General features: G+C 35.2%; 1 protein-coding gene across 1 annotated transcript in view; it reads left to right on the plus strand.

The window, feature by feature from the left end:
* The first annotated feature begins 361 nt into the window (after window positions 1-361).
* Window positions 362-13,325, plus strand: part of LOC108729246 (protein I'm not dead yet) — a 14,646-nt gene continuing 1,682 nt past the window's right edge. The window contains exons 1-5 of the mRNA XM_018458258.1: window positions 362-385; window positions 470-850; window positions 6,754-6,812; window positions 7,105-7,417; window positions 11,818-11,960. Coding sequence (XP_018313760.1) covers window positions 362-385; window positions 470-850; window positions 6,754-6,812; window positions 7,105-7,417; window positions 11,818-11,960 — 920 coding nt within the window. The remainder of the gene's footprint in view (window positions 386-469; window positions 851-6,753; window positions 6,813-7,104; window positions 7,418-11,817; window positions 11,961-13,325) is intronic.

The raw sequence follows: 13,325 nt of genomic DNA on the forward strand, positions 1-13,325 counted from the left end.
AGGAGACCCAGCCCCAATGACCTTGACCTTGACATATGTTGTCAAAGTCATGACCCTGAGTGACCTCCAACAGATTTTAGCCGTCGCTCGTTATTTGTTGAAAAGTTATTATATTACCAGTCAAAGTTAGTAATTATTTCCCTCTGCTTTACATGAAGAATCAGATAACTTTAGACAGGGAGAGAAGTACGAGATGGACGAATTCAAGGAATACAACTTTCCACGCGAAACGATTTTCACCCCACCTAAAGTTATCTGACTCTTCATGTAAAGCAGGGAAATAATTACTAACTTTAACTGGTAATAACTTTTTAATGAATAACGAGCGACGGCTAAAACCTGGTAGTGGTCACTCACAGTCATGACCTTGACAACATATGTCAAGGTTATTAGGGCTGGATACCCTTTTGTCAAATTTACTTAATAATTTTAATATAGATTTTCGTTATATTAAATCTCTGTTGCATAGGAAGTCAGATGTGCCTATATTGTTCTACTGGTAGCTGGATATTGGGTGACAGAATGTCTACCAATAGGAATCACATCATTAATACCTGTAGTGTTATTTCCACTATTTGGTATTCTTAGTACTCAGGAGACATGCATTTGCTACATGAATGATACCATCATGGTATTTATTAGCGGTTTGATACTCGCTATTGCCACTGAACATTGTAACTTGCATCTGCGGATTGCTCTGATCGTAATGAAGATGCTCGGGTGCAGCCATGCAAAACTTCTCGGTGGTCTTTGCACAGTGACCACTTTTATATCCATGTGGATCGCGAACGCAGCAGCTACTGCCATGATGGTACCTATTGCCTTTGCGGTACTCCGTGAATTGGAGAGGGTCGGTGCAGTTGAAAAGTATTATTATACAAGTTATTGTATTTTCATTACCAAGATTATATAATGTAACAAAACATAATTAACGATGGATAATTTTAATCAAATGAATAATCATTTCTTGTAACACGATATAATGTTCATGTTTAATAAAATGTTAATAATAATAAGGATCATCACGCACCAACATTACTTTGAGTAAAACTTAAAACTTTCTTTCTTTTCCTCTCTCTCGGCTTTGAAGAGGAAAAGTGAGAGTTTTAAGCCTAAAATTTTAAGCTTAAAGTCAAAGTAATATTGATGCAACCGGGCCTAGATGACAACTGCATAATCATAGCATAAAACGGGGAGTACAGACTCTTGCATAACGCATAACACGTAATGAATAAGAAAATGTACCAATCAAAGTCCTTCGTTTTCTTCCTTTCCATGAAATAAGGAACTCTGACACGCATTCTACAATAAGCCATTAATTATAAATCAGAAGTAAGAAGCTGGAAATTGACCAATCACAGTCATCAATTTCCAACTTCTAACTTCTGATTTATGACTAATGGCATATTGTAAAATGGCCACGACACATATTCTACAATAAGCAGTTACTTAATCTTTAAGTCTTAAGTTATAAGAAATTGACCAGTCATATATAGTAAAATATGAGAAAAATAATCGACTATGATTGATCAATTTCTTATAAGATTTAAAGTTTAAGTAATGGCTTATTGTAGAAAGCCTATAATTGGTTGAATTTCTTACGCCTTATGTATTATGTGTTATACAAGAGTCTGTACTCCCCGCTAGACCAATAAGTAAATCAATATGGCGCTTTTATGTCGGATGATCGTTGGTCCAGCGGCCTTATGCTATACTTATGGAGCTTACGTCATTTTATGTGTGATGACCCTAAAGCGGGGAGCACACAGACTCTTACATAACGCATAACACATAAGGCATAAGAAATTCATCCAATCAGAGTTCTTTATTTCATGGAAAGGAAGGAAACGAAGGATTTTGATTGGTTCATTTTCTTATGCATTACGTGTTATGCAAGAGTCTGTGCTCCCCGCTTAATGCTTTTGAGGCTTCTACGGATACTTTTTATGGAAGCTATGCTTTTTGCGGATTATCTTAATGTCCAAATCTATTATTAGAATGCTAACGTTTCGTGAACATTAAGATTCATTTCATCAAGGTTTTGATAAAATGAACATTGCAGTTTTCTTCATCAATTTTAAGAATACTTTCAATAAAAAAAAATATTTAAGACCATTCTATTATTTCGCAACTTTGAGAAATTTGATAAAATGAAAAAAAAATTATCTGAACTTAATTCGCTATAATATAAGCATGATGTATATAATATAATATAAGTATGATGTATAGTATATTGTATGATGGAAAAATTTTATTTAAAATTTAATTATTAAAATTTTTAACATTTAAAATGATTTTTTCGATCTTTATCTTAACTTTTTTTATCGGACTCTATATTTAATCCTTGGAAGCTCGAAAGATTATGTGTTTAGTCAGGGATCGGCAGATGAGCACTACTCGTGGGAGTCTAGCTGCTCGCGGGCAATAGTTGAACGCATTGGGCAATAAGTAATATGATTGCTACAATTCACTTGATGTTACAAATGCTTTGAAGTATTTTTTAGTTGGTCAATTTGTGAAATTCTTTCTTTCGATCAATCAAGAGCTTCTGATCAATCAATCAAAAGTATTTCTAGCATCAAGTGGATAGTACCCGAGGAAAAATAATCAAGAGTGTGGTAATAATCACACGGAAGGTACAGATACCTAAAAAATAGGTAGATGAGATACGAACACAAAGAAAAGACACATAACTACTAACAAGGGAACTGTTGGAACTGATCCTCACCGATTTTAATGAGCTTTGAATGTTGTAGAGTAAGCTTGGAGCCGAGTTGTACATTTTGACCGATTTTGTCTCCCGTCGTCCTTACTCCTTTTGTCTCATAGCATTTAAACTGCACGTGGAAACATAGAACGAGTTCAGGGACAATATTAGCTGTAAATCAGGGCACTATAAGACTGTAGAACTTTGAAACATATCGCGTTCACTGTTTTACTTTACAGAGTTTTATTATTATTAATATTATTTGGATGTTAGAAAATTAAAAGTAACACTTAAAAATAGAAGAGGCATGTTATACTATGAAACAAAATGAGTAGGGATGATTATTGAAACGGTTTCATAAAGTGATATTTAATTATTATTAATATACATTTCAGACAGATTTCAATTATTTAAGCAGAACAGTATGCAGGATAATTCAGAACAACCCTGTCCCTGACCCAAGTAGAACACAGAAGTCATGAGGACATCATCATGACCTCATTCGTCACTTATAAGTCAATTTTTAGGTATCAAATGACATCATATGACTATGTTCTACCTGGGGAAGAGACGTATTCCGAATTCTAAAACGATTTTTTCTTTACGAAAATTTGGTCCGAAGCTTGGTTTTCAAATTACAAGAAGAAATATTATAGTTGGCGTATCACGGATCGCGTATAAGAGACGGGCAGGAGCGGCACTCACGGTTAGACGCGGGCGCTTTATGCGCGGGGCGTACACTGACCGGACGCATTCACACGTCTATAAAAACACGTTCTTTTTTACCTTTCCCCTCTAGCACACTATCTCTTTGTCTTTCACTTATTTTGAATATGCTAATTTCGTTAAATTATAAATTAGAATGATGAAATTAAAATGAATATTGAACCCTTTGAGTATCGGATTGTTTTTTAATTACATTGATAAAGTTATTAGAGAAATGTCATAAAAGAGCGAAATTAGATAATAATTACGTGCGATAAGCATTATAAAATCATTATTAACATACAATTATTTCAGTACATCGAATTCTAAGAGCGTTTCTTACAATTCGACGTACTGAAATACTTGTTTGACTTAATTGTATGTCAATAAGCGTTAGAATACTTGTCGCATGCAATTATTGTCTAATTTCTCTTTTACGAAAATTTCTCTAACAATTTTATCTACTCTATCGCGCTTATAACATTTATTAATGCTTATGGGAAGTCTTATAAGAAACGCGATCGCGCTTCTTGGCACTCAAAGAGTTATGAATGTTTAAAAAAAATGTAGGCCAAATACACTTAAAAGCTTATTATTACCTTAATTATAAAAATTGTTATTACCTTGTAAAATGTTCAATGATTCCATTTTGCTCTAGCTTCTTGAAACAGACGGAGGAATAGGTCTGGTTGCACCGTAAGCCCGTATGAGGATCCGGGCTAATAGTGCTCGACACAACTTGTTTACTGTAATTTACTTACTGTTTACTGTAATTTACTTTCATCACTCAAATATTAAATGTCTTCAGTACGTAGATATCAAGTATCACATATTTCCACAATGAGATTCTTCTTTTATAAATTGCCACGTTTCAACATTGACTGTGTTCAACAGAGAAAACCGCTCACTGAGGGGATTAATCTATAATTAATATAATTATTTATTATAATTCGTAATGTAAAATAACTTGTCTATTATAGATAATCTTTAATATTTTTTAAACGTGTTTTTATAGACGTGAATGCGTCCGGTCAATGAATACGCCCCGCGCGTAAAGCGCCCGCGTCTAACCGTGAGTGCCCCTCCTGTCCGTCTCCTATACGCGACCTGTGATACGCTAACTATTTCTTCTTATAATTTGAAAACTAAGCTTCGGACAAAATTTTCGTAAAGGAAAAATCGTCTTAGAATTCGGTTAGGAATACGTCTCTTCAGGGACACCTGGGTTGTTCTGAATCACCCTGTATATTGTATGTGTGAAAGATAACACTCAATTTAATTAAAATCATCAGTGACATATTTGACTGGTTTTAACAGTGACAAACTACCATTATTATTATTGTTGTTGTTGTTGTTGCTGTTGTCATTGTTGTTGTTATATAAAAGCTCTTATTTCAATAGTTGCTCCATACTGATGGATTGTATTGTATTTGCCTTTTACACTATGTCGCGCTATGTCATCGTCAACGCGTATGAGACGTACGGAGCGCGTATATAGATTCGTTTTCGTTCATATTTAAAAAATAGTTTTTCGGAATACAATTATAATACACATCGTCGTTTTCAACGTAAAATGCTCTTTAATTTTCGTTATATAAAAATTAAAAAATTTTTGAAAATAGGGGTTTAGGACGTATTTAATAAATAAATAATTTTAAAAAATTTCATTTTTATTATAGTTCTAAAGTACTCTTGAAGCCATTCAATTTTCATTTTGGGAAATTTTTTCTATCTCTTATAATTTCGACAATATTTGCTTAAAAAAAAACCGATTTTTTTTCGAGCGGGTTTCATCCCCTAAATCTCGAGATAAGCACAAAAAATATCTAATATTTTTTCATGCTCTACAACCAAAGCTTATTAAAAGATCAGGGTTAGTTCCGATGGTTCCCTTGTAAATGACTCTCGTCCACTTATCTTGCAAAAGATCTTCTATCTGATATCCCAGTACAAAAATTATACATAATTAAAAATATATTTAAGAAAGTATATAAAGAGTATAAAAATATATTAAATAAAGTAAAAATATAAACATTTATGAAATGTAAGAACATTTATTTTGCAATATTTAAAAGTCTTTTTGCTTGAGATAAAATTTCTGCTAATTTTAAAAGTGTTGTTCTTGTATTGCGTTTGTATCACATTGCCTCCGCGCTGCGGAACTTCGTCGAATTCGCAAGCGCCGAAATTGATTATATTTATAACACTTCAGCTAAACTGCTAAAGAATTTAGTAGTATAACAGTGTACTATAGAGATTCAAGACTGTACATGCATTGTATGCACGAAGCTATTTTTGCAGAAAAAAAAATGAAATGTAAATCTCTCTTGTAGGAGTGAATGTTAATGGGGCATCTAAATTATTCCTACAGTAGGAGTGAAAATTCACTCCAAACGAAGTAGTGTTCCTATAATAGGAACACTAAAACAAAGTGATCTCCCATTCACTCTAGCAAATAGTGACACATTTCAACTACACTCTAAAAATTTAGAGTGTAGTTATTCATTTTAAAAAGTAACGCGTTACTGTTAAAGTTACTTTTTGCTGAAAATAACTCGTTATCGTTATTAGTTACTCATTTTAAAAAGTAACGCATTATCGTTACACATTATTAAATTGTAGTGATATTACTATGGTTCTATTCATGATTGCATTTCAAAACCGAAAAAGCTAACGGAGATTGGTTCGCAAAATCACATCTGTACACAGAAATACTCAAGCGTTAAGATCTGCTTCGACCGAAAAATAGGATTCCTCTTGTTTAGTTAAAAGTAAATAATCGCGCGAATGCATATTATCGCTTCTAACAATATACATAAAGAGATGAGGTCATGCATTAACATAAAGAAATTCCCTTCATTAGATTCGTACCGGAATTTCGTCAATTTATATCATAGTGAATCCGCGTTATATAGAATTAAATGTGAATATTATTTTAGATATGACGACAAGTACTTTATGTCTTATAAGCATGTTAATCCTTGATCAATCCACATGTAATTCTATACAACGGATTCATTATGACATAAATTGATGAGATTTTGATACAATCCTGAAAAGGGAAATTTATTTAAGTTGACTATGCATAATCTCATCTCTACATATTTTTAAAATGCGATAATATACGTTTGATTATATTTTTTACTTATGACAATTATAGTTGTAGAAGATGATCCAAATGTGAGTCAAAACATTTTATTTTTATATACTTATTTAACAACATTTACATGTATACACGTGTACAGTATTGATTCCTTAGGTATTTGCTTGTACTGGATTTATATCTTTAAAAACTAATTTTATTGTCTTGTTTAAAATCTATAATTTTATTGTTTTTACAGCAAGGACTTGGGAAAGTGTTTGATATAAAGAAAGATCCAGAGGATCCGGAAGCTGAAGCGTGAGTATTAAATAAATTTAAAAAATCTTATATTGGTAAATCTTTACATTAGAGGACACCTCTTCGATGATCTTGACTTTGGCATATGTTGTCAAGGTCATCGATGAGTGATGTTGAATTAGCATCGATTTGACGTTAATCGATCAACCATTTCTGGCTAGGCCGAAAAACCAGCTTATCCCCGACGTGTCTATAGCCTCTACTGCTACTGTTCATTGTAGACGACGCGTTATATTTTAGTAAATTAAGATAATTTTACAGTACATCGTCGAAAAAGAATTTCTTTCCTTAGGGATATAAAACCGACAAACTTAACAAAAGCTTATCTGTTTGCGGCGGCATACGCCTCGTCCTTTGGAGGTACCGGAGCGATTGTAGGTACACCGACGAATCTTGCCTTTAAAGGTATCTACGAATACAATTTCCCTGCTGCTGACCCAATCACTTTTGGCAATTGGATGGCTGCTTCGATTCCGCAGATGGCTACTAATTCTTTTATATTATGGCTGTATCTGCGAATCACTTTTTTGGGATATCTGAGGCCATGTAGCAAGGATGCTGAAATGGCAAGAATTGGTGTAGAAGGCGAGGCCATCGCAAATCAAGTATGATATCGTCTCTTTATAGAGTTATAGAGTACATAGAATCATTTTTTGTAATCAATCGAATAAATAATAAAATACACTACTCAACAAAGAGTGAGGAACACTTCAAATAGAACACAAAATTAGTCATGAGGACATCATCATGACCTCATTCGTCACTTATAAGGAGATACCGTCAATTTTTAGGTATCAAATGACATCATCATGACGTTCTGTGATACCATTATGATTTAATTATGACTCCGTGTTCTACCTGGGACTTTGGAAATGCTTAAAATTTGTACAATTCAGCTCATAAAATTCACTTTGTACAACTTCAGATTGTCGAAACTCGGTGAGAAATCATCGTAGACAAAAAAATAAAACAGCATTTTGAAGTTTGAAACTTGTACCTAGCATGCGTTGGCCGTTTTTTATATTTTTTATTTTTATAGTTTTATAAACAATGAATAACAACATGGCTATGGAAGTCAGCGCGAAAATAGTACGCAAATCAACAAAAAATACCGATTTTAATAATAAGTCAATATAACGTGATATAACAAGAACGTTTCAGTTCTAGATTTGAGCTATCTTCAACATAGTATTACAATCAAATAGTAAAAAAATACAATAAGGATCACAATATAGTCGCATTTACTACATTACCAAATTTTATGTTGCATCACGTCGCCCAAGGGAGAGATAAATACAATCCACGTTTTATAATGAATACAAAACGAAAAATCCTTTCCATCCAGTGTGCAATAGACTCACCTCCATTGTAACGACAAGATGCTCAAAACAGTAAAATTTTGGATCGTTAACAATTAAATGAACCAAATCGAAGAATGTCATAATTAATAAAATAGGTTGGTAAACTCGTCAGAGATCAAATCAAAGTGGCAACATGTACATAAAATAACGAATTATGATGTAGGTTAATCCATATCAACTTAAACTTATAAATAGTTAACTAAATCATAGTATGCCTGATTTAAACCCTTTGTATCTGTTTTCAAATTAAAATCATTGCTTTGACGTTTGATATGTATAATTTCAGAAATAAAACGTTTGATAGAATTTTTCTACATCCAGAATTTCAGATTAGACTAATCAAATTTATGATTGTGATGCATCCTATGATTGGTAATCACAGAATGGATTGACGTTTTCCTCCAAATATGATTCATATGAGAAGCAGACTTTCAAAATACGTTTTGTCCAAAATTTATAATTTTCAGAAAATGAAAAAGAAAGCTACAAGAAAACTAATGATATTCGTCAAATCAATTTTGACCACGTGATCCTTTTTGTCGCTGAAACAGCCGGTTTGCATGAGCAGTTCATGAAATTGTATTATAAGGGGATGCTGAAGTGATGCCTAGTTCAGACTGGAGTAATTTACAGTGGCGTAAAAAAAAAAACGCCTCACTGGTTAGTTGCTGCTCCGCTGCTTGACGCTTGCTGCAATGCTGCGTCGAGTCTGAACTAGGTGTGATGCCCAAACTTGATCGATGTCAATAGTACAGATTTTGTTAATTCCAAATATAAAAAGTTGATGATATAAGTGACGTAGGGCGAGATTTTTAATTCATCGATTGATCAATCGCATTATGCGCAAGTACAACTTTTACGGAACAAAAGTACATTTGTGCACAGTGCGATTGATCAATTGAGGAATTAAAAAACTTGCTCATTTTTTATTCATTTTTTACATTATCGTTCTGTCTTACTCAAACGCATACATCTATCCTTATTTAACATATTGCAACGCCATCTTTTGCAAGATCGAACACCTACTGCTAGACACAATGATTGCTTTGTTTACCATTCCGAATCTTCGCTCAGCATTTGTATACACATAATTTGCAGATCAATAATAGCGTACGTATACAAAAATACGTGTCTCTTAGATTTTTGTGTTTAACAACATATTTCAAAGAGAATCAAATCGATTTCGGACAGTTGTGAAACGTCCCTTGTGAGTTAGGCCCGTATTCATAGTCAGATCTTATATTTAAGGTTTCCTTAAATTTATCTTCAGATGCTCTACGAATTATTTCATTGGCTACTGAGCATCTAAAGATAAATTTAAGGAAGTCTCAAGTATAAGGTCTGACTATGAATACGGGCATTAGTTCCTATATCTGGTATACTTTAGTTACAGGTATGTACTAAAAATGTCCCGCAATACGCTTATGGTACAGTTACGGTCTGTGAACAGTACCAGTACGCAACCAGATATATAATACTATCGATAATCCGCAGTAATAAAATGGTGCGACTCAACATATATACAGTAGATCAAACATTCTGTCCGTAGCTTGAAGCCAGAAATTGATAGTTTATGTGGCGTTTAGGACCCGTAATGTCTCTTTCTATTTTGATGAGAGCAGTGTGATATAAAGTGAAATAGCACCAGTCCTAAACGCCACATAACTAATTTCCGACTTTATCCCCCACCACTAAAAATCATATTTGGGAAAAGAAATGCTTGGTCTATGTATATATGACTACATTTACACGGCACCTTTAATCGGGTTTAATAACATCCGCAGTTGTGAAACTGACCAATCACAGTCGTGCCATTCTTTCGAGAAATAGCTATGATTAGTCAATTTCATAACTATGTTATTAAACCCAATTATGTATACCGTGTAACAGAGGTCTATGTCGTTAGTGCGACGTTAAACCCCCTCGTCACTTGATTACATTTATACTCTTAGGGCCAGTTTCACCAACGCCAGTTAACTTAATCGGCCGTTGACTGACCAATCGCGTTTGCTGTTTAGTAGAATTGACCAATTGTGATTGACAGTTAATCATCGCTTAGGCTCAGTTCCAGAACTCACGGTTAACTCTTAACCGAAGTTCAACTTATTCATTGTCTCTTTCCAATTCTAGAATTAGAAAGAGATGAGAAATAAGTTGAACCTTGGTTAAGAGTTAACCGTGAATTGTGAAACTGGGCCTTAATCGGCTTGATGAAACTGGCCCTTAATCGGGTCTAATAACATCCGTAATTATGAAACAGGCCAATCACAGTAGTTCCATTCTTCTGAGGAACAAGTATGATTGGCCAATTTCATAACTATAAATGTTATTAAATCCGATTAAGCGTGCCATATAATAGGCCAACCATCCGTCCGGCATACCCGACACTTTGGGTCACAACCCGACTTGCATCTTGCATGTGCGTATACGCAATCACGTGTGATTACTGCCAGTAGAAGGGGTGCCTCAAAAAATATGGCATATTTAAAAACTTTTTGGATAAAACTTCTCAATGCAAAAAAATTTCAAAGAATGATTACTTTAGGACAGATTTAATTATGTAATTAACAAAGAAAGGTTGCTTTTTTCTTTTTCTCTTTATTTTAAAGGACCCCATCATTATCTTATGGAAATTGGGTTTCGGCAGAATTGTCTGAAGTTTTGATATGTTGTACCTTTCGGCATCCTGAACAAATGTCTCCATAGGCACAACCCCCGGGAATCAATCATTCGCCCGCTATGAATCAGCAAAGTAAAGGTTAATAGGTAGGCCTAACTATCGGGTTATATATCACTCACTTTCTCACTCTGACCTTCACTCTTACCTTCCTCCACCTCAAACACTTCTCAGTAAAGCAGTGGATGGATATTTTATGTTATTCTCATAAGGAGCGTATCCTAGAAACCATAAAACGCTGGATTCAATACTCACTTATTATTGCAAAACTTATTATGTAAAGCTGGTACAAGAATATTAGGAGCAGAGAATGTTACTAGCGTTTCATGATTTCTAGGATACGCTCGTTATGAGGATAACATAAAATATTCATCCATTGTTTTACTGAGAAGTATTGAAGATACTGAGAATAGAGTATGAATGAAAAAGCTCACATTCTAGTAGAGAGGATTTTGAGTCAACGGCTACGTTTTCAGTCCGCGATCTATACGATAGGTGTCTTTGTTTAATATACAGGGTAAACAAGGACGTCTATTGTATAGGCCGCGGACTAAATGCACGGTGTAAACGTAGCCAATAAATCCCATTAAGTGACGTTGTGAGTCTTGATCTCTACTGGAACATACGCTTGTAAACACGTACGCATGCACGCACGCGTCTAGGGAGGAGAATGGAGGTGGGGGTGAGGTGGGTGGAAGGTGGAGGTGAGGGTGGGGGTAGGATATAAGAGTCCGAGAGATATATAGTCCGATTGCAGTTAGGCCCATCTATTAACTTTTACTTTGCTGATTCATAGCGGATTGGTTCCCGGGGGTTGTGCCTATGGAGACATTTGTTCAGTATGTCGAAAGCTACAACATATCAAAATTTCAGACAGTTCCATCGAAATCCGATTTCCATAAGATTATGGCGGGGTCCTTTATTTGCAAATTAATTTTTTGATAATAAAATGTATTGGTTCTCGTAGGTAATAAGTCAAAACCTTAAAAATCTAGGACCTATGACATTTCATGAAATCTCCGTTGCAATACTTTTTACGGGATGTATATTTCTATGGATATTTAGAGCTCCTGGATTTGTTCGCGGATGGTCAGAAATTCTAACGGACGTGTAAGTCTAAAAATTTAAATTTGTAAAATGTAATTATTCAATTAGAAGAATTAAATAAAGTAAAAACAAATTTTTGTATGTTCTTTAAATCGCTCCAGAATTGACAAAACAGAATCTAACTATAAGTACGATCATGAAACTTTTTCTTTAGAGCAGAAAGATGGAAAGTGAAAATTTTCTTCATTAATTATTATCAATAAGAATAGTGCGTGCGTGCGTGCATGCGCGCGTACACATGTGTGCGTGTGTATAGGGAGCGGGGAGAGGGAGAATGACGTCACGGGGGTCGCGTCACTGGGCAAGGGGAATTTGGGTGCGTTCCTTTATTTACTGCAAGTACTGATGCTATGACGTCAAAAGTGTACTGCCAATAGCGTTCCATTTTAACTTCGAGAACTATCGAGGTGTTGCAACTTTACAAATCGGAACTTATCGCAGTACGCTTCGTTCAACTAACCAAGTTAACGTACATTACGTCCACTGACCACTGTATATTATTAACATTGTTTGTTTTTCGTAAACAATGAGTGAAATACTCAATGAAAATATAATTGCATTTATTGCAACTATACTAGTAGAAATTATAGCTGAGGATGAATCAAGTGATAGTGATAGCGATACAGAAATCTACAATAAGATAATCCTTGCCATTTTCAGCTCTTTTTGCATCCTCGGGACTAACAATTATTTTATATGATTCATTAGTTTCACTATCGATTAAGGTTATCTCTAAGTAAGTAGCCATCTTGAACTGCGACTGCTTTACCTCGCTGGCTGCAGTAGTTTCAACAGGAAATGACATCAAAATTCATGATGTCATAGATCTGTACAAGTGCTTTCGCAGTACACTGTAATCCATTTTGGAACGCCGTTGGTAGTACTGGCAGTACTTGCAGTAAATAAAGGAACGCACCTCTCGTCGCGGGGTGCGGTTGTTGCGATGCATTGCCAGGTCCATTGGCTACGTTTACACCGTGCGCTTAGTCCGCGATCTGTACGATAGGTGTCTTTGTTTAACCTACAGGATAAACAAGGACATCTATTGTGTAAGCCGCGGCCTAAATGCACGGTGTAAACGTAGCCATTGATATGACGTCACGCGGAGTCAGCCGCCGCCGGACCTTCACGGTGAACCACATCCAGCGGCGCGAATGTCACATCCTATGACATATTACCACGGACCCGCCTGTGACGTCATCCCCTTTCCTAGTGACGTCACCCTTGTAACGTCATTCTCCTCCCCGCTCCTCGTGACGTCATTCCCCTCGCCTATGACGTCACCCACTCTCCCGTCGCGGACTTCCCCGCGTCCCACACACACACACACACACACACACACACACACACACACACACACACACACAC

Source organism: Mycetomoellerius zeteki, unplaced genomic scaffold (genome assembly GCF_001594055.1).
Source record: "Mycetomoellerius zeteki isolate Tzet28-1 unplaced genomic scaffold, Tzet1.0 scaffold716, whole genome shotgun sequence".
Lineage (NCBI taxonomy): Eukaryota > Metazoa > Arthropoda > Insecta > Hymenoptera > Formicidae > Mycetomoellerius > Mycetomoellerius zeteki.